The 25763-nt window shown below is 41.0% G+C and overlaps 1 protein-coding gene across 2 annotated transcripts; it reads right to left on the bottom strand.

Annotated features, from left to right (window-relative positions):
• Positions 1–12056: 12056 nt before the first annotated feature.
• Positions 12057–25298, bottom strand: LOC121534870 (SET and MYND domain-containing protein 5). Of its 2 annotated transcripts, XM_041841470.2 has the most exons (13): positions 25187–25298; positions 24542–24650; positions 24146–24285; positions 19421–19542; positions 19080–19149; positions 18714–18818; positions 17035–17097; positions 16741–16811; positions 16494–16600; positions 16140–16196; positions 15906–16000; positions 15346–15416; positions 12057–13193 (listed from the first exon to the last, which is right to left on the bottom strand). In XM_041841470.2, the coding sequence occupies exons 1-13, from the start codon at positions 25277–25279 to the stop codon at positions 13031–13033; spliced, it is 1266 nt and encodes a 421-aa protein (XP_041697404.1). In that variant the 5' UTR covers positions 25280–25298; the 3' UTR covers positions 12057–13030. The 2 variants fall into 2 exon arrangements, with proteins under 2 accessions (XP_041697404.1, XP_041697412.1); XM_041841478.2 differs by lacking the exons at positions 24146–24285; positions 24542–24650; positions 25187–25298 and adding an exon at positions 23833–23863.
• Positions 25299–25763: the final 465 nt, after the last annotated feature.

Genomic DNA, 25763 nt, shown 5'->3' with positions numbered 1-25763 from the left:
GTGTGTGTGTGTGTGTGTGTGTGTGTGTGTGTGTGTGTGTGTGTGTGTGTGTGTGTGTGTGTGTGTGTGTGTGTGTGTGTGTGTGTGTGTGTGTGTGTGTGTGTGTGTGTGTGTGTGTGTGTATGAATGCACTAACTAAGTGTCTCTGGATAAGAGCATCTGCTAAATGACTAAAATGTAAATGTAATGTGAAATGTGTGTGTCGATTTGTCTGTCTGTAATGTAAATGTGTGTGTGTCTGTGTGTCGGTTTGCCTGTCTGTACATGTTCATAACGTGTGTGCTTATGGACTCCTGTATGTTTGTGGTGCATGCATGTGTGTGCCTGTATATATATATATATATATATATATATATATATATATATATATATATATATATGTATATATATATATGTGTGTGTGTGTGTTTGTTATATGTTCATAACATGTGTGGTGCATGTGTACGTACTGCTTGTTTAATAGGGGAGTGAGGGGGGTTCCAAACGACAAGTCTGCCTACACTCCCCACAGAACTGTCCCTTTGATGCTCTGGTGGATTTCCCTCTCCCGTCCCAAGACTCCCTGAACCAGTCAAACATTCCAGTGGGTTCTGTGAGAGCGAGCTTGGTGTCCATTTACTCTGGGATAGTTGAGTTGTCACATTGCCATTGAAAAAATAGCAAACACAACCTCCATTACAATTCTGTGGGTTACCGAACAGGGATTAACCGTATCGCTGCAGAGAGATGTAGAGAAGAGATTTCTTTTGACTCTTTGAAGCAATTTGTCATTAACTTCACATCATAAAGGGTCAATTGTCATTAAGGAAGCTCACAAATCTAGACTTCCTCTTGTAATTAAACGTCAACCGGGGGCATTCCTTTATGAACCTTTACGAACATCCTACAGCCTGTTGTAATGTATACGGTTCATTTTAAGTCACCGTTGGGAGACAATAGAGACCTCTTACTCATCTGTCTAGCCATTTAATTCTGGGAAAGTACGTTGCTTGAGGGCACAACAGCAACTCCCCTCTCATGGGATTTGAAACAGCCGCCCTCTGGTCACCATTTCCTCAACTACTGGACCATGCCACCGCTGATGAACCACTGCTTACTAAATGAGAGGGGGAGGTGTGTGTGTGCACACGCACATGCACCCGTGACTTTTTGTATCCTCTCAGGAAAGCGAGAAAGTGTATTTCCCCAGTAGCACCCAGGAGTTTCAGTGAGTATGTTGGACGGCCTGGCTCAGCTATGGATATCAAACAGCCCACAGCAACAGCAGAAACTCTCGCCCATTCCCAACCCATAAAGTGTTCAAGAACTCCCATCGCTTTAAACAGAAGCATCTGTCACTTAAGGGGGCTTTATCCCATGTCACAGTAAACAGGTTTATAATAAATAAATGCTAAGTGTTTCCTGAGGAAACATGGCAGAATTAGTGTTGGGTTAAAGGATTTGCTCTGTGGATCCTTCTCTTCCACTGCAGGTTCAAGTTCTAATCACATTTCCGCTCGTCAACTTTGTGTCCCGACGGATTTGCATCTTGAAACTTACTCTTGAAACTTTTTGGAATGCTTCAAGTCAGAGTGCGGACATGTGGCGCCATAGGAATTTGGAGAGTAACATTTAACGGAGACAGCGATAACCAACTTGATAGACTGTCGATTGGCTAATGGCTTATTACCCATCTGCAGATAGGACTGGCCTTCAGACTACCTTCCTCCCCAACACTGTCATTAAATACTGAACAAAAATATAAACGCAAAATGTAGAGTGTTGGTCCCATGTTTCATGAGCTGAAATACAAAATCCCAGACATTTTACATATGCACAAAAAGCGTATTTCTAAAAAAAATTGTGGCCAATTTTTTTTTAAATCCCTATTAGTGAGCATTTCTCCTTTGCCAAGATAATCCATTCACCTGACAGGTGTGGCATATCAAGAAGCTGATTAAAAAGCATGATCATTACACAGGTGCACCTTGTGCTGGGGACAATAAAAGGCCACTCTAAAATGTGCTGTTTTGTCACACAACACAATGCCTCAAGTTTTGAGGGAGCGTGCAATTGGCATGCTGACTGCAAGAATGTCCACCAGAGTTGTTGCCAGAGAATTCAATGTTAATTTCTCCACCATAAGTCGCCTCCGACGTCGTTTTAGAGAATTTGGCTGTACATCCAACCGGCCTCACAACCGCAGACCTCGTGTAACCACACCAGCCCAGAACCTCCACATCCGGCTTCTTCACCTGCGGGATCGTCTGAGACCAGCCAGCCGGACAGCTGATGTAACTGTGGGTTTGCACAACTGAAGAATTTCGGCAGAAACTTTGAGAAAACGTCTCAGGGAAGCTCATGTCGTCCTCACCAGGTTCTTGACCTGACTGCAGTTCAGTGTCGTAACTGACTTCAGTGGACAAATGCTCACCTTCGATGGCCACTGGCATGCTGGAGAAGTGTGCTCTTCACGGATGAAAACCCGGTTTCAACCATACCAGGCAGATGGCAGACCGCGTGTAGGATGTTGTGTGGGCGAGCGGTTTGCTGATGTCAACGTTGTGAACAGAGAGCCCCATGCTGATGGTGGGGTTATGGTATGGGCAGGCATAAGCTACGGACAACGAACATAATTGCATTTTATTGATGGCAATTTGAATTCGCAGAGGTACCATGACGAGATCCTGAGGCCCATTGTCGTGCCATTCATACGCCGCCATCACCTCAAGTTTCAGCATGATAACGCACGCCCCCATGTCGCAAGGATCTGTGCACAATTCCTGGAAGCTGAAAATGTCCCAGTTCTTCAATGGCCTGCATACTCACCAGACATGTCACCCATTGAGCAGGTTTGGGATGCTCTGGATTGACATGTACGCCAGCGTGTTCCAGTTCCCGCCAATATCCAGCAACTTCACATAGCCGTTGAAGAGGAGTGGGACAACATTCCACAGGCCACAATCAACAGCCTGATTAACTCTATGCAAAGGAGATGTGTCGCACTGCATGAGGCAAATGGTGGTTACACCAGATACTGACTGCTTTTCTGATCCCATGCCCCTACCTTTTTTTAAGGTATCTGTGACCAACAAGATGCATATCTGTATTCCCAGTCATGTGAAATCCATAGATTAGGGCCTAATGAATTTATTTAAATTAACTGATTTCCTTATATGAACTGTAACTCAGTAAAACCTTTGAAATTATTGCATGTTGCGTTTATATTTTTGTTCAGTGTAGAATATGTAGAGCTTTGAGATTTATGATCATTTATTTATAACGCATATAAAATACATTTGTTTTTATTATTATTTGCAGATTTGGCCATTTATTATAATATTGGTATAATATTGATAAACCCTCCCGTTGCACCTAGCAGGAATCAAGTCGATTTTTCTAATTCTGTCTATGACACAATGGAAGTGGGTGTTAAGAGATGCTGTAGTCATTTTCATTTACATTTTTGTCATTTAGCAGACGCTCTTATCCAGAGCGACCTACAGTAGTGAGTGCATACATTTTCATACTTTTTTCATCATCGAGGTCTGTCCCAACAACTTATCAGATGAAACGGAGAAACCACAAGTGTGTCAAATACGGGATGAGATCACAGGCTGTTTACCACAACAGTGTCCATATAAAAGACATCCTCCTACCGAATAATCCAGAAATCTCATGTCTATTTACTGTATGTCCAGTATCACTCCTCTTTTTTCTGCATAGTAATTAAATTAAAGGAAATCAACTGAACCCACTGACCGCTCCTAATGACTTCAGCTTATACTGTATCAACTGCTTGTTTGTTTGTTGAAACCACCATGTTGCTTAGTACAGTCATTTCCTGAGTAAATTGTGACAATTCTATTAACTAACTTTAGTTATTAAAGGATATGTGCAGCTGAACGACATAACTGTATCAACAGATTATGCTCATCTTAATCAAACTGTGAATGTTTGTAGACCCACATTTTCCAAAAGGCCAATCTTCACATCACCAACAGACAGACAAATAAACCCTGTTGTTTTGATTTTGCGGTCAATTGAAAGCAGAGGGGGCCCTGGGAAACCAGCCGCCCTATGTTGTCCTGGATCAATGCAAATTGTGGGACCCACGAATAACTGCTCAAAGCACTGGTATTTGTAATGGTATGACACAGGCTTTTTCATTTGGGACCGGGGACTGAATATTTACAGAAGAAGGGATCGGTTTCTTTTAGATCCAAAAAACGGATGCCATACATCATGAAAGGGTCAGTTCACAGTGGCACTGAAGCCTTTTTAGGACATTTCCATTAGAGACTGACAGTAACAAGAGGTTCCCATGGGAGCAACAAAATGGAGTCCGAGCAGGACTGGGTGATTCGGAAAAGTGTGTGGGGGTACACACAACAAACAGAAGTAGAATTTACACCCCTAGTATTAGAATCAACTCTTGTGGGCCATTGTCTAATCAACTCACCCCCCCATCTATATAACTGATCCTAGTTCAGCACTCCTAATCTGAGATGCTTTATGAATACGGGCCCAGATTTTCGAATATTCACATATAAATTAAAAAAGAATAAACCATATTGAATCCAAGCGACATCGTACATGCTGTTTGCAGTGTAAAACACCAACTGCATACTATAGAAGTTAATAGAAACCTCCTGAAATCAATAAGACTCCCAAACAGATGGTATTAGTCCATATTGACTATTTCTACACCAATTTGTAAGTCGCTCTCGATAAGAGCGTCTGCTAAATGACGTAAATGTAAATGGAAAATGTAATGGAAAATGTAATGGTAAATCATCAAGTCTTCTGAAGTCAACGGCCTTGACTTCAATCAACACCTGCCTCCATTGTAGCTACTGGCTAATATTCATAGCCAGGAAGGAGCACGCTCACATCATACAAAGTCAGTGAGACATCTGAGGGCCTTTGTCATAAACGTTAGTCAATTTCATGGCAAAAAGCCTGTGGCTTTCAATGCCATGGAAACCTTTTTTAAAGAAATCTCTCAACCACTTTCATTAATGTTGCTCATCGCCACCACCTCTCCACTTTAGCTCTTTGCTATCACTGAGCTCATTTCACAGAACACAAAGCCAAGCTAATTAAGGTGAAAGTTAGAACATTCAGTCAGTGTCATGTCTTTTGATCACTGAAGTGCAATTAAATCAGTGGCAAATCCAGAGCAAATTCAATGGAATCAAGTCTACTTCACTATAATGTTTGAAAGTAAGGTTTAAATTGAGTGGCTATTATTTTTCAGCAAGTCTTTCTCTAATGAGCTCATAAATGGGTATTGAAATTATACTTTTTTATTGTGCAGTACGCGAGGAGGGTGCCACATTGTTTGGGCCCAAGTATTCTGGTCCTGTGAGACCAGCTAATGAACGTTTGATTTTCAAATTCACTTTCTTTTTATTTCAGCCTCTCCTCTTGGTTTCAGTTCCAAGCCTCTGCGGTGAGGTTGTGACCATAGGAGAGAGATGCACAGATCTTATCAAAAGCTAAAAGATAACCCAGTGGGCAAGATTTGGTTGTAAACTGGTTCTGGTTGTAGAGACTTCAGACTTTTTTATTGATGTCAAGGAAAGATGTCATATTTTGGTTGTTACCTTTCAGTTAACCAGTTAAAGCCATCTTTTTCTGGTTGCAAAAAATATGTGCTTTTACAACGAGCGTACAACCTTACCATGTTTCCCACAAAATAAAAAAATTGCCCACTGGGAATTAAGTATCAATAAACTAGCAGACTATAAAAATAATTTCAATCACCAATGATCAGAGCTATGCATTCCCAAATGCCAGAGGTGTTATTGGCTCATCTGCTCTAATACTGTACTGTAATTGAATGAAATCATATATCTCAATGGATACAATGGTGTTCATTTCAATCATAGAAACCGTGTGCTGTTAAAATAACAGGATTGTCTTATAGAGTTGTCCAAGTCCCAACAATACTTCTGATATAATTGCTTCATGAATGTGACCTTTTGTATGAGGAATAGCCCCATTTTTTTATCAATTAGTATATTTGAGTTTAACCACAATATTTGTTGCACTATTTGTTCTGTCGTTTCTGGAGGATTCAATTGAAATTGCAACCAACTTTCTATGGCTTGTTTTAGAAATAGTGATATTTGGGAGATTATTTCCTTTTCAAACAACTGAAAGTGAGAGGTTGTAATCTGAATAAAGGGAAAAAGGCCATTCTTGAACATTGGGTGAAACAATCTTACTAATTTGCTAGAGAACCAATTCGGATTTAAGTATAACTTTTGTATGACTGAAGCTTTTAGTAATAGGTCTAATGCTTTAACATTTAATAATTTCTGTCCTGTTATATAAATAGGCCCGTTTAATATGTCTGGCTTGCCGTTCCAAATAAAATGGAATATTTTTTTCTCATATCATTTTAAAAACTGTTTGCTAGGCGTTGGCAAGACCATAAGCAAATAGGTAAACTGGGATAATACTAAAGAGTTAATCAGGGTGATTTTTCCACAAATTGACCGGTATTTACCTTTCCATGGTAGCAAGATCTTATCTATTTTTGCTAACTTTCTATTAAAATGTATTGGAGTGAGATCATTTATTTCATTTGAGATATGTATTCCGAATATATCGATATCACCATCAGACCATTTTATTGGTAATGTACATTTTTTATTTTTTTGTGATCCAGAGAGGTTAGAACATGTATCTAGATCCTCTATGAGGCTGTGGAGGGACTCAAGTTGTGGATTTAAAAGAAAACATGAATCATCAGCGTACAATGACACCTTTGTTTTTTCGAATCCCTTGATATTATTGTTAGATCTGATTTTAATAGCTAACATTTCGATGACCATAATAAATAGATATGCCGATAGTGGACAACCTTGTTTCACTCCTCTTGACAGTTTAAAACTTTCTGAGAAATAGCCATTATTTACTATTTTACACCTAGGGTTACTATACATGATTTTAACCCATTTTATAAGAGATTCTCCAAAATTGAAATGCTCCAGGCATTTATATATAAACCCCAGTCGCACTTCATCAAATGCCTTTTCGAAGTCTGCTATGAATAGCAGGCCTGGTTTCCCAGATTTTTTATAGTGTTCTATTGTTTCCAGTACTTGCCTTATATTATCTCCAATGTATCTTCCATGTAAGAAACCTGTCTGATTAGAATGACAATCTGACACTTTCCAAACACGTGGAATTAGTGATGGGACGATTGATACCGGAGCTCCGACACTCCAATGCAGTTTTCAAAGCACTACGATTCGACAACGTATCGATGACTGTTTCAAAGTAACAATACCAAGCTCAATGTCTGACAGGCAAAGACTCTGACAGGTGTCGGAACGGTCCATGCTATCTGGGATCTTTGGGATATCCCTATCCCATTGAAGATTAAATGTAAAATAGTTAAGGTAAGGGTTAAGGTTAGGTAAGGGTTATGGTTAGGGGTTAAGGTTAGGGTTTAGGATAGGGATGTCCCAAGGATCCCAGATTGCACTGACCCTGTCGGAACTCGTAACTGAGAACGCCGACCTCTGCTGGAAGCTTTTTGTTTTTATGTAGATATTTCACCTTCATAGCAGCAGGTGGAAAGATAGCTTGGGGCGTAGAGCCACAAGGCAGAGGAATCTAACCTGAAACACTAGTATCGAGTCTTGAGAGAGCCTATTTAGATTTGTTTTCTTTCTCAAACAGTGATTATAAATGAAACAGCTTGTTATAGGTATCAAATTATGGATCCAAAGTTTTTGGATCCAATGTTTTTTGTTAATATGTAAAAGGCAGTTGACAAGCATTTACCACGTGATAAATTACATACAAAGCTTCATTTGATCCCTCAGTCAGAGGATCCCGCTGTGGCTTCCAAAACATTGACCTCTGCTGGACACTAATTACAGGCTTAGTCTACATATTCTTCTCCGTTTCTCATTGGACAGATGGCTATGCCTGTAGAGTAGCGGTGAGTGAGTATTGCTTTGCGGAGGCACAGGACCAAATCCCCAAAAAGATTACATTTTTTGGTAAAGTTTTCTTTGAAACAATGGCTACATTGTATTTCTAACATTTAAATGATGAGTTTCAATAAGCATAGGCTGTTCAGTTTTTTTATTTAACATCTTAAATCATGCAATGAAGCCACAGTTAGGGCTGTTGGGGTGACCGTATTACCGCCACACCGGCAGTCACGAGTCATGAAGGCAGTCAAATTACACCTGACCATTTAGTCACGGTAATTAGGCTTCTCCAAGCTCTGATGCTGCTGATGGTCATTAGTAGCCTACCAAACTTGCTAACTGCCTGGTACTCAGCACTCTATTGTCCCTCTAATCACTGACATCAATTAAAATGTTTTTGAAAACCTAATCAAACACTTCATGAGAGCCCATGAGCTCATGTTGCGCAACATTTCTATAGGCTATGCAATTGTGCAAGAAAACAGAGTGATGGCCTCTATTAAAAAGAGAAGGAGCCCATCAGCTTTCTATAGGCTAGGCCTATTATATTTATTTCTCAACTTTCCTAATATTAAGCACATTGCTTATCTTTACAACAGGAGTATAGCCTACCTGGCTGGCATGAAAATGAACCACGGGAAAAGCGTCCTTTATTTGCTATTTAAGTGCATAGATGACATGTTTTTTCCCCTGCTTCGAGACAGGTGCATGATAATGGTCTTGTGAATGATGCCCAGCATAAGGCAAGAAACAATGCCTTTTTTTGTGTGACTTTTTCGAATCATAGTCGCACACCTTATGTAGCCTAGCCCATAGGCCTATATGTTTTGACAAGGTTTGTATCACAACTAAAGGGGCCAAATAACTTCTTAAAATTAAGCACATTAATCCACTTTACAAGGGGTGTAAAGCCTAACTGGCATACATAAGCAGTGTGTGAGTTTTACCTCTATAATAAAAGTACCGTGTGAAGAAATAGCCTAATAGTTTATCAACATTTTAAGCTAAACGTTCTGATCTATTGCGTCAGCCACATTGCGTTAAAACATTTTTTTTTTTATGCTAGTGGTTGTATTAATTTGGGATCTATCGCATCCCACAACTGTCCCAGACTATGTTTGGAATATGTATTTCTCGCACAGAATAGGTCAACTTTTGTACTATGGGGGATAGTAGATTGACATAGGCTAGTTGCTGTTCATTAGGCCTACTCATCTTGTTGGCTGACGAAAAGTAAATGCGGACAGTTCTTCCAATATCTTCGATATGCAGTTGCGTCCCCGATGTGTCTGTCTTCACTTGTAGCCTGTGAGAAAGACCCGATCAAGTGAGCCATGTGAGTGAGACGTGCTTCGGCGCAGGCAGCACTCAGGGAGAAGGGCACAACACAGCACTCCGGGCCAAGGGCACAACAGCCACTGGCCGCAAAGCATGGATTTATTTAGGGTGCATTACGGCCACACAAAGGGGATGCTGCTGGGAAATTCGAGGCATTAGCAAGTGCTTAACAAATTGTGAATGAGAGACTGATGAAGTGTACAGCCTGCGCAAAAAAGGTCCTGTATAAACACAAAGCTTTGCCTACGGTAGGCTGCGTGTGAACAATCCCGATGCTGTGTGTTAACGTTTAGAAACGTCAATAATTATTGCTTGCAAAACGGTTTTCGAAACATATGGCGATGTCTCTTATTTTTCATATCAGCGGGAAAGAAAAAAAAACTTACTGTAGCAGTTTTGCACAGATCCATACGCTGTGTGTGCCTCCAGTTGACGAACTACACTTCCTCCCCAGTCATGCTTACACCACAGGAGGCTGCTGAGGGGTGGACGGCTCATAATAATGGCTGGAATGAAGTAAATGGAATGGCATCAAACACATGGAAACCATGTGTTTGATAACATTACATTTATCCCGTTCCAGCCATTACTATGAGGCCCGTCCTCCCCAATTAAAGTGCCGCCTGCCGTCTGTGGCTTACACACAGGTGTTCGGTGCCCTAATCTATGAATTTCACATGACTGGCCAGTTGTGCATAGACCCACCCACTTGGGAGCCAGGCCCACCCACTGGGGAGCCAGGCCCAGCCAATCAGAATGAGTTTTTCCCCACAAAAGGGCTTTATTACAGACAGAAATAGCCCTCCTCAGACGATCCCGCAGGTGAAGAAGCCTGATGTGGAGGTCCTGGGCTGGCATGGTTACACGTGATCTGCAGTTGTGAGGCCGGTCGAATGTACTGCCAAATTCTCTAAAACAATGTTGGAGGCGGCTTATGGTAAAGAACTGAACATCCAATTCTCTGGCAACAGCTCTGTTGGACATTCCTGCAGTCAGCATGCCAATTGCACGCTCCCTCAAAACGTGAGACATCTGTGGCATTGTGTTGTGTGACACAACTGCACATTTTAGAGTGGCCTTTTATTGTCCCCAGCACAAGGTGCATCTGTGTAATGATCATGCTGTTTAATCAGTTTCTTGATATGCCACACCTGTCAGGTGGATGGATTATCTTGGCAAAGGAGAAAGGCTCACTAACAGGGATGTAAACAAAAATTGTGCACAACATTTGAGAGAAAAAAGGGACCAACACATGGGACCAACACTTTACATGTTACGTTTATATTTTTGTTCAATATAATTAGCAAAGGTGGCTGCCTATGACTTCCGTCTGTCTTCCGTAAACAAGCACTGTAACATGGAGATATGGCCGTATGGGAACACTAACCCTTTAAAGGTGTGCAGTAATTTAACCTTTTGTTTTTTGACAATTATTTCTCGCTGATATGAAAACCTTACCGCAAGCGATGCTTTAAATGTTCAGAACGAGCGTCGGGGCTCATAACAAAACTCCCCTGGCCAGACGATACTATCGGCAATAGGCGCTAAAGGTAGTCAGTGTCTATGAATGGGTTAACATGACCCCTTTACAGTGGAACAAACTAAGGGATAGTGCTGTGTGTTGTGCATGTGTGTGACTGCCTGTACTCGACCCCTTCAGTGGACCAAAGTGGACAGCTCCGCCAAAAGCCTGACCACATTCCAGAGCTGAAGAGGTCCCGTGGGGATACTGGCATGAGCTCACATGATGACGGCCGATGGGTGTTGGACTTGTTCAGAGGTCCAGCCTCCCCCATGCCTGGTTCCAGCTATGTGCATCCTCTCATGGAAGAAAAAATGTGTTTTCTTTCATCTCTCATGTGAACTTCCAATGGAAATTTGCATTTGACTCCTCTAAACCATTCCCATATGGAAGATAGGCTGACACTGATGAATATTTGTGTCACTGGAAGAAAAAAAACACAAAATAGGTCACTCAGAGAATTTGGCTATCAATCTGATTTTTTATATATTCTAAATATCTGCTATTTTATCTCTTTCTAGGACAGCATCATAACATCCAAGCAGGGTGCTCCAATAAGATGTGGACATATTTTCAAGGCTGTTCTTGACTCACATTAATCTAGTATCAATAGATAATTTGCATGGCTACCCAAACTCTTTGCTCTGGCCTAACACTACGCCCATGGACGTTAGTTTCTTCCCCTCAATGAGTCTGGATCTAAGTACCTCCCTGAATATTTCTAGAATGGAAATCCACTCTAGACTGTGTGATTGGTCCCAGAAAATGATGGGTTGGGCCAGAGCTAGAACACATTTGGGTAAAGCGCCGTTTTGAAAATGTGTCATTGGCTTTGATACTCTGATTGGTTAAAGGTGATACAATCGCTGATTACTTTGTATTTTTGACATCGCCACAAACTTCAATGATGGCAGTCTCAGACTGAAGTATGTAGCAAACGATAGAGCAGCAGAATAATTCCGTTCTGAGTCGTCAGGCAAACAGGCACACAAATGAAACCATCATTAAGAGACCCACTAATGATGTAGAAAATATAACTAGAAAGGAATACTTGTCAAATCTTCATGGTTTCACAGATGTTGGCGATAACTCACAAATAAGATTGAATGACTTCAGAATTTCAAGTTATCCACAGGGCATCTGTCTGCTTCAAACAATGTTGACTTATGGGTCATATTTGATGAAGATTGAGAAATTGCCAGTTGCCTTAACTTCTGCATAAAACCAAATTGTACTAAGAAGAATAAAAATACAGCAAATAAGAGACAAGACATTTTAATCGCAACGGTTTATGCCAGTGGTAAAAACTACAATTGCTCAGACTCTCATACAGGCTCTTATACTGCAGCATTTCATTGTGTGACATCAAAAGCAATTTGTTCTCATGCACCACTGCTCTGAATGCCAACTGAGATAATTGAAGTTAGTCATTCGATGTTAGCCATATTTATCCGGTAACATTGAAAATGTTGGCATTGAAGATTACAGTCATTGCGGTTGTATTGATTCATGTGTGGGCAGTAGCAGCAATTTCATTCGTGGAATAACAGTGAAAAACTGTTCTACTCAATAAAGGGCAAATAGCTAACAGACAAAAGCTTTCTACCGCTCAAGGTCTCAGAGTAATTCCTGGCTGATGGTTACCTCATAGCTTGCAATGACCGTTTCTAATCTTCCCTGATAGATCATATGAAATATATGTACTTAATTAGGCCCGGATACTTCTTCTACACTGTCCATACTGTAATGTTATCACTACTAGGTTGGCCAAGTGAAATATCCTTCACAGAACAAACACCATATATTCTGTCTGAATTAATCTACACCTAATGCAAGCAACACCTGAGGAATACATTACATCCTGCCTATTTAAATGGTTTCTACCATTCTAGAGGTACTAAAAACTGTGATAAATGAAAAACATTAGTGAGCTGGATGTCTTCCATGTAAACTTTTCCAATAAGCAGAAGCTACACGAGAGGTGAGAGCCAAAACGGCTGCTACTGTACAGTAATGTGAGCAAACGCTTTTCAAGGGGGAGATCCAAAGCGTCGGGCCAGTGAGTGACTTATTTTCCTTGCAAAAATATTTACTTAGACAACTAATTTGATATGTTTGGTGATATGCAAGGTCTTCTTTGAGGTTGGTCTTCACTGTGCAGTTAGCTAGCATGGCTGAGAGTGAGAGTGGAATAGGGAGGGAGGGAGGGAGCAGAGCGGGTCTTTTTTCCCCATCAGACGTCCGTCATCTCGTCCTCCATCTCATCCCCCTCGGCCTCCCCCTCCTCCTCCCCCTCCTCCTCCTCCTCCTCCTCCTCCTCCTCCGACGACGTCAGATCCAGCTCATCCATCTGAGACACACATTTTGGACACGAGCAGATGAACAGGTAGTTATCCCTGGGAAGAGAATAACGATGTTACATAAGTCACACGGATGCCTGTCTCGTTCTGGACCAAGATTGCCTGAGAGAGCGAGCAAAAGGAAGAAAGAACATAACTGATCAAATGCATTTGCTTCAATCTGTGAGCTCCTCAAAAATAAATACCATGATTCAACACTGTAAACATACTGTTTATGTAAGCGTAATACACGGTGAGTCTGAATAGGAAGAGAGACACCCCACTCGCTGTTTTTTTCTGGTTCAATGACAGTCAATGAACTAAGTAGACCAGACCCAGCTGCTATTGCATTGGTGTCTATGGGAGACACAAACAGTTAAAGGTCTAATGCAGACATAAAGGTCTAATGCAACAATTAAGTAAGTTACTGTGATTGTTTTAAATTAAAACTGTTGACAAACAAAAATAGCTTCTAAGCAAAGAGCAATTTCATAAGCAAGAATTTTGCTACGACTGTCTGGGAGGGTCTGAGTGGGGAGGTGAAAACTGAAAACTAGCTGTTATTGGCAGAGAGGTTTGGAACCCTTTCTTATTGGTCTATGAACTAACCAATGTCACCAGGCAGGCCAAAACTCCATCCCACCAAAACAGGCTGAAATTTCAGGCTGTTTTTTTAAACAGCTCTTAAACTAAAAGGGGCATAATGAACACCTCATTCCATAATCATTGGCATTCATAAGGAGTTGGTCCCCCCTTCGCTGCTATAACAGCCTCCACTTTTCTGGGAAGGCTTTCCACTAGTTGTTGGAACATTGCTGCGGGGACATGCTTCCATTCAGCCACGAGCATTAGTAAAGTCGGGCACTGATGTTGGGTGATGAGGCCTGACTCGCAGTCTGTGTTCCAATTCATCCCAAAGGTGTTCGATGGGGTTGAGGTCAAGGCTCTGTGCAGGCCAGTCAAGTTCCTCCACACCCATCTCGACAAACCATTTCTGTATGGACCTCGCTTTGTGCACGGGGGCATTGTCATGCTGAAACAAGAAAGAGCCTTCCCCAAACTGTTGCCACAAAGTTGGAAGCACAGAATCGTCTAGAATGTCATTGTATGCTGTAGCGTTAAGATTTCCCTTCACTGGAACTAAGGGGCCTAGCCCGAACCATGAAAAACAGCCCCAGACGATTATTCCTCCTCCACCAAACTTTACAGTTGGCACTATGCATTCGGGCAGGTAGTGTTCTCCTGGCATCCGCCAAACCCAGATTCATCCATCGGACTGCCAGATGGTGAAGCGTGATTCATCACTCTAGAGAACGCTAGAGAACACTGCTTCAGAGTCCAATGTTGACGAGCTTTACACCACTCCAGCCGACACTTGGCATTGGACATGGTGCTATTTTTACGCGCTACACGCTTCAGCACTCGGTAGTCCCGTTCTGTGAGCTTGTGTGGCCTACCACTTCGCGGCTGAGCCGTTGTTGCTCCTAGACCTTTCCACTTCACAATAACAGCACTTAGAGTTCACCGGGGCAGCTCTAGCAGTGCAGAAATTTTACGAACTGACTTGTTAGAAAAGGTGGCATCTTATGACGGTGACACGTTGAAAGTCACTAAGCTCTTCAGTAAGGCCATTCTACTGCCAATGTTAGTCTATAGCGATTCCATGGCTGTGTGCTCGGCTTTATACACCTGTCAGCAACGGGTGTGGCTGAAATAGCTGAATCCACTAATTTGAAGGGGTGTCCACATACTTTTGTATATAAAGCACATGAAATCACGTTTTTGACTGCACTGGACCTTTAAGTAGACCGGAACATACTTTTTTTTTTTTACGGTAAACAATCTCATTTGCTGAGAAAAGAGACAGAGACTAGTCTTTGTTCATGCTTCACTATCTTCAGTTTCTGGGAGTTGCAGCTTTTCAAGGTGAAGTGCCTTTCAACAGGATACAGTGAATATGAATCCAAAAATAGGCTCCCGCGGAACAAACCAGCCCTGGGTTTAAGGGGGTAAAATCGGTAACGGATTGACGGCTAGCTAATCGATAAAGAGCGTAGGTAGGCACCGGAATAACCGCCAGACCCCCTTTGGCTGCGCTGGCCCAGGATTGCCCGTTATTGCCTGGGAGGGTGGCCATTGATCTTGACTGAACTGGGAACAGTTTGAGTCTGTCAAAAGGATTGGTACACAGGGGATTTTAGTTGTTTACCTCAGGATTTTGTGTCTGCTATGACGGCTTCTGTCACGCTGACAGCAGTCCAAGTAACTGATACTGATCTCCTGGAGATGTGAGGAAACAGAGTTTAACAAGTTAGCAGGTGAGGACATTCACATCAAAAGACCTCCCATTACTGTTACTATATCGGGATTATTTTACATAACAATGAATGACAGTCAGCCACTTCTTGAGTTATTGTTCAAGTTCCGTTACTTTATCTGGTTGTTTCATGTTTATTCAGCAGCAGGCGCCAAATTTTGTCGCTATCCTGCCATGGTCATAAGAACGACACTAAAGTGCTCACATTTTTGGCCAGAATTCAAATCGGCTGGCAAAACATTTCTCTGGCCCCCTCTGACGCTACTGTTACAGGCAGATGCAAGCCTTCTCAATCTCTCTGACAGCCTGACACATCTGCTCTATTCCTTAAAGTCTCAGACCGCTAATTCCAGCTGACAACAGAGCACACAGAGAAAGCAAGTCGGGATGTTCTGTCCAGTCTATCCACGGCCAGAATGTATCAACCCCCCGACCCAGCATCCTCTTCTGACCTCTCCAGGGCTGATGTCACTTAGGGCACTGAGGTGAAGCAAGAAGTTGTTGTTCGGGAAAGATGCCGCTGCGTTCGGTATGCAGCTGTGGTTACCTAGAGAGTAGACAAAACAATCAAACATTTGACCAGTTCAAAAACGTATTTGTAGTTAAATTTAATTGATTCTGTATGATGTGCGAGTTTGTGGATTCTGGAAGCTGGGGTTAGAAACCTTCTGATAGTGATGACTCACATGCGCTTTGCAGTAGGAAGAGCCCGGAACCCTCGCAGTTCAGAAAGTCACCGGTCTCTGCAGAGACAAATCTAATTCAGCTCTGACCTCCATTGTCAGTAGAAGAGATTCATTCCATATTAGTAACGATTTCAAATATGCCCGAGTCAAGCCACCCCAATTCAGAGGCGCCAAGTATAATTTACAATCTATCATAAAATGTGAGCTGTACAAAGCCTCTGAAGAACTTGCTTGGTAAATGTAGGTTTAGACTCAAATCTATTTAATCAGACAGTTTTCCGCAGTTTTCCTCATAAACGGTACGGATGTCTCAGGAAGCAGCACTGTATTTGAGTGTAGGGAGGGAATTGTGACCTTTCTCAATGTCCTTGTATAGTTGGTCAATGAAGGAATCCAATTGCTCCCTCTGCTGGCTTGTCAGCGCCAAAGCATCACATGCATGAACCCATTGGCTGAGAGAACTAGGTAAACAGACATGAGAAAACAATGTCAGCACTTTAAAAATGAATGATATTCAGACTAATGGCACTTCGTAAGTGCATAATTTATGTCCATAACATCCATAATTTATGAATTGGAAAGATTTAGAGTTTAACCTTACCTGGTACCAATGCCCTGTCCATTGGTCCCCACAAGGGAGAAGAGGGAACGAAATCCCTCAGGTGTAAACCACTGTAACATGCAAGGACACACCTTATAGCATACAGTATCTGTATCATAATCACACATGTTCAGGTCAGAGCTCATTCATAAGAAATTGTTCAATCGAATACATTATTTTACAGTCTTGTCTACTGGGAGCGAAGATGTCAAGTACGTAGCCAAGTATCAGCTCGAAAAACATGTATGCCGATAAATAAATTGGTAATGAATGGGGAAATAGTGCCACACTCACCCGATTGAGATGATCGTCGTAAAGTGCCGTCGTAAACAGGGTTCGTAGTAAGGTCAACTGCCCCTACAAACCCAATACAATATGTAAAAATTAAGGTAAAAGTCTATACAGTGTGGGAAAAAAGTATTTGATCCCCTGCTGATTTTGTACGTTTGCCCACTGACAAAGAAATGATCAGTCTATAATTTTAATGGTAGGTTTATTTGAAGAGTGAGAGACAGAATAACAAAAAAATAAAACGCATGTCAAAAATGTTATAAATTGATTTGCATTTTAATGAGGGAAATAAGTATTTGACCCCCTCTCAATCAGAAAGATTTCTGGCTCCCAGGTGTCTTTTATACAGGTAACGAGCTGAGATTAGGAGCACACTCTTAAAGGGAGTGCTCCTAATCTCAGCTTGTTACCTGTATAAAAAGACACCTGTCCACAGAAGCAATCAATCAATCAGATTCCAAACTCTCCACCATGGCCAAGACCAAAGAGCTCTCCAAGGATGTCAGGGACAAGATTGTAGACCTACACAAGGCTGGAATGGGCTACAAGACCATCGGCAAGCAGCTTGGTGAGAAGGTGACAACAGTTGGTGCGATTATTCGCAAATGGAAGAAACACAAAATAACTGTCAATCTCCCTCTGCCTGGGGCTCCATGCAAGATCCCACCTCGTGGAGTTGCAATGATCATGAGAACGGTGAGGAATCAGCCCAGAACTACACGGGATGATCTTGTCAATGATCTCAAGGCAGCTGGGACCATAGTCACCAAGAAAACAATTGGTAACACACTACGCCGTGAAGAACTGAGATCCTGCAGCGCCCGCAAGGTCCCCCTGCTCAAGAAAGCATATATACAGGGCCATCTGAAGTTTGCCAATGAACATCTGAATGATTCAGAGAACTGGGTGAAAGTGTTGTGGTCAGATGAGACCAAAATAGAGCTCTTTGGCATCAACTCAACTCGCCGTGTTTGGAGGAGGAGGAATGCTTTCTATGTCTCCTGACCTTAATCCCATAGAAAATCTGTGGAGGGAGCTGAAGGTTCGAGTTGCCAAACGTCAGCCTCGAAACCTTAATGACTTGGAGAAGATCTGCAAAGAGGAGTGGAACAAAATTCCTCCTGAGATGTGTGCAAACCTCGTGGCCAACTACAAGAAATGTCTGACCTCTGTGATTGCCAACAAGGGTTTTGCCACCAAATACTAAGTAATGTTTTGCAGAGGGGTCAAATACTTATTTCCCTCATTAAAATGCAAATCAATATATAACATTTTTGAGATGCGTATTTCTGTATTTTTTTGTTGTTATTCTGTCTTTCACTGTTCAAATAAACCTACCATTAAAATTATAGGCTGATCATTTCTTTGTCAGTGGGCAAACGTACAAAATCAGCAGGGGATCAAATACTTTTTTCCCTCACTGTAAGTAACACTTTTGAAATCTATTCCAATAACAGTGACTCCAATAACAGTGACCACATATTTTTTTACCAAATTTGAAGCTCAACCCTTGATTTCCTCAATTCTTCTCAAAGCACATTGGAGGAGTGTTCCAACATCCTTTCCTCAGACCTCCTCCTCCAATGAGTCTTAAGGGGAATTGAGGAAACAAGGATGGGGAAGTAAGGATTTAACAGCTTGTAGCTAACATTTTTAGACACAGCCACTCTCTCTATGCTTACTTGGAACTTCTCTCCCAGCATCTTATGTGCAATCTCCTCCTCCTCGTTGGCCGCACGGCTGCAGAATTGAGAGAACAACTTCTGCCAGTGCCCTTTGTCTTGGGCCTGCATGACACAAATTCAAACATTGATTATTATTATATGTTTGAGATATACATATTATGCACAGGTATGCACAGAATATAGGATTATTATAGAAAACTGACAGGTTAAATGCTTCTCCAGGCATTGTGAAGCTCTGTTAATCTGCACAAACCTTAATCTCAAACTAACATTCACTACAAAGACAGAATGCAAATACAAAGTGCAAACCACCTTGGAATTGGAGCAGCTCAACAAAAAAAGGCTGAGGCAGAGGAAGCTCACCTGTTTGACAGTGGCCACCATCCTGGCCATGAGCATGATGCTGGAGGTCTCAGGAGGGTAGTGCATGCTCCTAGGGGACAGATAGGGAACAATCTCACCTTATACTGCAGCAATCACAGCCAAAATATTACTGGGGCTGGATCAGAAAACGTTACTAGCTGTCAAATCCTTGCTTTCTCGTCCTCGTTCACTCAAATTCCTTTTCTCCCTCTCAAAGCTAATTGAAAGAGGAGTTGCAAGGGAGGGAGCAAGGAAGGAAGGATTTGACAGCTAGTAACATTTTTAGATCCAGTCCAAGAACAACATGTGCCCCATCTAGTGGTATTCAATCCATATCTCACCTCCAGGCGTCCTTTAGTTTGTTGACGGGGTGGTTCGGGTCCTCTTGGGAGGAGCCTAGGCACAGGGCCCGATGGTACTGGTCTGCCGCAGCCTGCCGACACTCGTTGCTACAGTACATCACCTGCAGGGGGAAACAAAGTTTCACTGAAGCCCAAAGCGAGACACTGGACTAGACTGGAGGAAGTAGCTACAGTATATCAACACATCTCCATGTGGAGGTCAGACAGACATTGGGTAGGTGCATCTCATTTAAGTGGCTTCTAATCCTTCATCTTTACTGATCTGAAAACACAGGCTAAGAAAAAGCAAATAGGAATCTTCCATATTGCTTTCACCTACAATGTGTTTATTTGTTTGTATTTTTTAGGGGGTAGATCAGTTTTAATATTACAGACAGATTGTGGGTTCTATCAATGTAATTGTCTGCATTATTTCCAATCCCCCATATGTTTTATTATTTTCCCCTAACCCCCCTCCCCTCCCCTAATTGGAGTAAACTAATGGCCAACAATATTTAGGCTTCTACCTACAGCTTATACATCAAATATTGGGACACTGTATATTTTACATTAGTTATCTTTTTTTGTTTTTAGTCCCATCCTTCAGCTACCCTCAACCCCTCCCATCAATCTCACACCAAATATTTTTCAACTGTGCTGTAATGTTTCACAAAAGTTCTGAACCTTCCTATTCTCATAGTTTCCAAAGATTGTAAATTAAAGATGAACATTTTTACAGAGTATTATTAGATTATTGATCGATTGACTATGGCTTTTCAAGTCACCCAGCAGTGCTATTTGCAGTGCTATTTCCAGGTAAATGTTGCAATTCTTCAACCATTTCTGAACCTGCGACCAAAAACAAGCTACATATGGACAGTACCAAAACAAGTGATCTAATAATTCTGTCTCTTCGCAGCAAAATCTACAGAGCTGTGATGGATGTATCCCCCATACACATAAAATTGGAAAAACTCTACGATTTGAATCCAGCGTTGTTTTGTGTATCAGTTCATAAACCCTGTGCCATGGGATCTGCACATTGAAAATCTCTTCAACTATTTTGCAACCTGTATGGCGCAGCTGTCAATTTTTGGGTCCTTAAATTAAACTGGTAAACTTTATTTATCACAATTTTTTTTAAACCATTTTTGGTCTTTAATGTAGGGCCGACAGACAAGTTCCTTACTTTCTCCCCCTTCCTTCTTCCATTTTTGGAGGTAATGCTGCAATCAGTTGGTTGTAATTTTGAATAGAGCAGACATTTCCATATATTGTTGTTAGCTGCATGTGTAACAGAACTCCCCCAGTCCTATTTATGATATCATTAACAAAGATTATACCATTTTTTTTTTTTATTCCAAAAATATATAATTAGTATTTTTGAGTTTAACAATAATATTTGTTCTGTCTTTTCTGGTGGATTAAACTGAAATTGCAACCAGCTTTCCATGGCTTGTTTAAAAAAAATAGGGATATTCCGGAGATGACTTCATTTTCAAATAACCGAAAGTGAGAGGCTGAATATAGAGGAAAAGGCCATTTTTGAACACGGGATGAGCTATTGTTACTAATCTGCTGGAAAACCAGTTCAGATTTAAGTCAACTTTTGTATGACTGAAGCGTTTAGTGAGAGGTTCAATGCTTTAGTATTAAAAAATGTCAGCCCTCTGAATTCATATTAATTATATAAATTAGGCACATTTAATTGCCGTTCAAAATAAAGTGGAATATTTTTTGCTCATATAATAAATAAATAAATAAAAGTCATTCGGTGTAGTAAATAGGTAAACTGGGATATGACTAAAGAATTAAATCAGGGGGATTTTTCCACAAATAGACAGGTATTTATTTACCTTTCCATGGTAGCAAGATCATATCTAGTTTTGCTAACTTTCTATGATAATGTATTGTAGTGAGATCGTTTCTTTCTTTCGGGATATACACTACCGTTCAAAAGTTTGGGGTGACTTAGAAATGTCCTTGTTTTAAAAGAAAACATACATGAAATGAGTTTGAATAGGAAATATAGCAAAATGCATAGGAAATGTAGTCGTTGACAAGGTTAGAAATAATGATTTTTAATTGAAATAATAATTGTGTCCTTCAAACTTTGCTTTTGTCAAATAATCCTCAATTTGCAGCAATTACAGCCTTGCAGACCTTTGACATTACAGTTGTCAATTTGTTGAGGTAATCTGAAGAGATTTCACCCCATGCTTCCTGAAGCACCTCCCACAAATTGGATTGGCTTGATGGGCACTTCTTACGTACCATACGGTCAAGTTGCTCCCACAACAGCTCAATCGGGTTGAGATCCGGTGAATGTGCTGGCCACTCCATTATAGACAGAATACCAGCTGACTGCTTCTTCCCTAAATAGTTATTGCATAGTTTGGAGCTGTGCTTTGGGTCATTGTCCTGTTGTAGGAGGAAATTGGCTCCAATCAAGCGCCGTCCACAGGGTATGGCATGGCGTTGCAAAATGGAGTGAAAGCCTTCCTTCTTCAAGATCCCATTTACCCTGTACAAATCTCCCACTTTCCCACCACCAAAGCACCCCCAGACCATCACATTGCCTCCACCATGCTTGACAGATGGTATCAAGCACTCCTCCAGCATATTTTCATTTGGTCTGCGTCTCACAAATGTTATTCTTTGTGATCCGAACACCTCAAACTTCGAATCGTCTGTCCATAACACTTTTTTCCAATCTTCCTCTGTCCAGTGTCTGTGTTCTTTTGCCCATCTTAATCTTTTCTTTTTATTGGCCAGTCTGAGATATGGCTTTTTAATTGCAACTCTGCCTAGAAGGTCAGCATCCCGGAGTCACCTCTTCACTGTTGACGTTGAGACTGGTGTTTTGCGGGTACTATTTAATGAAGCTGCCAGTTGAGGACCTGTGAGGCATCTGTTTCTCAAACTAGACACTAATGTATTTGTCCTCTTGCTCAGTTGTGCACCGGGGCCTCCCACTCTTCCTTCTATTCTGGTTAGAGTCAGTTTGCGCTGTTCTGTGAAGGGAGTAGTACACAGCGTTGTACGAGATCTTCAGTTTCTTGACAATTTCTCGCATGGAATAGCCTTCATTTCTCAGAACAAGAATAGACTGACGAGTTTCAGAAGAAAGTTATTTGTTTCTGGCCATTTTGAGCCTGTAATCGAACCCACAGTTGCTGATGCCCCAGATAATCAACTAGTCTCAAGAAGGCCAGTTGTATTGCTTCTTTAATCAGCACAACAGTTTTCAGCTGTGCTAACATAATTTCAAAATGGTTTTCTAATGATCAATTAGCCTTTTAAAATGATAAACTTGGATTAGCAAACACAACGTGCCATTGGAACACAGGACTGATGGTTGCTGATAATGGGCCTCTGTATGCCTATGTAGATATTCCATTAAAAACCAGCCGTTTCCAGCAACAATGACCATTTACAACATTAACAATGTCTACACTATATTTCTGATCAATTTGATGTTATTTTAATGGACAAACAAATTGCTTTTCTTTCGCAAACAAGGACATTTCTAAGTGACCCCAAACTTTTGAACGGTAGTGTAAATCCCGATTATGTCCACTTCACCGTCAGACCATTTTATTGGTAAACTACACAGTAATGTAAAAGTTGTATTTTTTAGCAATCCAATATGTAAAACAGTGCACTTATCAATATTTGGTTGTAATCCAGAGAGGTTAGAGAAATTATCTAGATCCTCTATGAGGCTGTACAGGGATCCAAATTGTGCATTTAAAAAAAAACATGAGTTGTCAGCATACAAATGACACCATTTTTTTAAGCCCCGGATTTCTAGCCCCTTGATATTATTGTTGGATCCAATTTTAATAGCTAACATTTCGATGGCCATTATAAATAGATATGCTGATAGTGGACAACCTTGTCTCACTCCTCTTGACAGTTTAATACTTTCTGAGAAGTAGCCATTATTTACTATTTTACAACTGGGGTTACTATACATAACTTTAACCCATTGTATAAGAGATTCTCCTAAATTAAAACAGTCCAGGCATTTATATATAAATTCTAGTCATACTTTATCAAAGGCCTTTTCAAAATGAACACTAGGCCCGGTTTCCCAGATCTTTCATAGTTTTCTATTGTTTCCTTGTCTTATATTATCTCCAATGTATCGTCCATGTAAAAAAACTTGTCTGACAATACCTTTTTAATTCTATGCATTTTGCTAGAATTTTTGCATCACAACACTGAAGTGTAAGGGGCCTCCAGTTTTTTTAGGTGGGCTTGATCTTATATTTACCACTTGGGTCCTGTTGCAGTAATAGTGAAATCAGAACTTCTTGTTGAGTATCTGATAGTCTACAATTTTTATAGGAGTGGTTAAAACATGCTAATAACAGACCTCTGAGTACATGGAAAAAGGTTTGATATACCTCAACTGGTATGCCATCCAGCCCTGGAGTTTTCCCGGACTTAAAGGCTTTAATTGCATCAAGAAGTTCCTCCTCTGTAATTTGGCCTTCACATGAGTCTTTCTGTACAGCCGTTAAATTTTACACTATTAATAGAAAAAACATCCTTACAATTAAACTTCAGTTAGTGGACATGGAGGAGACTGAAACGAAAACATATGCTTAAAGTACTTTGCTTCCCCTTAAAAAAATTGGTTACAATGTGTTTTTAGATCAGTACTGTCCAGTCCTTAATTGGCAGTGCAGATGAGGAGGACTTATGAGAGGCACTCACCTGGCATTGTGGGCAAGCTTGGTGCAGCTCTGGGTGCACTTTGCACAGCTCGGGGTGGGGTAGACTGAGGCAAGGGATGCCACTGAGTCTACGGGCATTTTCCTCAGCTGTCTCCAGAGCATGCAAGCAGAATTCACAGGCTGGAGAAGAGACAGGGATGGATGATTAAATGAGAGCAAACTTAAGGTCATATTATTCACTAAATATGAAAGACCATTCAAAGACTCAAAATGTGAGGTTTTCCCCTTGGCCTATGTTAATCTAAAATATGGCTTACAAAAGCAAAGCATGCTGGAACATTTTGCTCCACGATTTTCAGTCATCAATAGGAACATAAAAGGAGGATTTGTTCAGTCTGTCTTTCTACCTAAATCGTGAACCTATATAACACCTCACCTTTGTACTTGTACAGGGAATTCCACAAGAATTGGGCAGAGACAAGAGGGCGCTCAACAAAAATGGTGTCTCCTTTCTTGATGGCCTTCTTGGCAAATAATCCTTTGCCCTAAAATAAAACCAAATATTTAGATATAAATATCAATATGTCCATTTCAGTAATATGCACCTACCCATACTTTATCCACACAAAGTGTATCCTATTGATTCAGACCAGGCTAGCCTTTGCACTTTATTAGCCCCCCAAAAGGTCTACCTGAAAGACTATCTGTGCATACCTAGATAGCTAACGTTTTATGATGCTAGTTATTTAGCTAGACAAAAAGCTTAGCTAGCTTTAAAAGGAATCAGATAGCAATCCATGTGGCATGAATGAAGGTGTTGACTAAATGAATGTCATTTGCTAGTTACCATAAGCCATGATAAATCTAAAACATTAACACGGCTAGTAAGTAACCACGTAGTTACAGCCAGCCAGAAAACATAAACAAAATGACAAGAGATTCTGTCATGTGCATAATTTTCTGATTTGCCCAGCCCAGCCAGATTGACAGCATGCGTGGCAATGCATTTGGCATCAAAACGGTGCTCGATCCGATAAACTTGAAAGTAGCCTTTTCAAAAGAATCATTGTCTGCACATTACCTTAATCTTGTCAATAAATCGGACTTCCACACAACTGCTAACTTTAATGGGGTCGACGCAGAGAGAAAATATGCAATCTTGGGGGGCAGCCATCTTCAAACTAACCTTCGACCTTTCAACTCTGACGCTTAGATGCATCTACCTGTAGGCATTTGGCGGCCTCTAGCGGTTGATATAGCGAGTAGTTTTCTTATATACAGATTGGCCACAGTTAGTGCCTTGCAAAATTCTATGACATGATTTCATCTTCAATGAGATGTAATGAATCATATCATGAACGACAAACTTTTTCCAATAATATTTTAAAAAGAACACACAGTACCTGATTAATTAATTAATTAATTATGCGGAAGCTGACCCAAATTTTCATGCACAGGTAGATGGCTCACACTGTCACACATACACACATATGACATGAGACAAATAAAAGTGTATATATTTTATTTTATTACTAAACATTTTGATATGCAATAGAATCATCGATAACATTTAGTACATTTTGAGTAGCAGAAAATACATTAAAGCTAGAATCCTTAATTGAAACAATAACAAAGCCGGCACCCCACCTCTGTTTTGG

The sequence above is a fragment of the Coregonus clupeaformis genome, chromosome 2 (genome assembly GCF_020615455.1).
Source record: "Coregonus clupeaformis isolate EN_2021a chromosome 2, ASM2061545v1, whole genome shotgun sequence".
NCBI classification, from domain to species: domain Eukaryota; kingdom Metazoa; phylum Chordata; class Actinopteri; order Salmoniformes; family Salmonidae; genus Coregonus; species Coregonus clupeaformis.
This window is presented reverse-complemented; position numbering and strand designations above follow the sequence as displayed.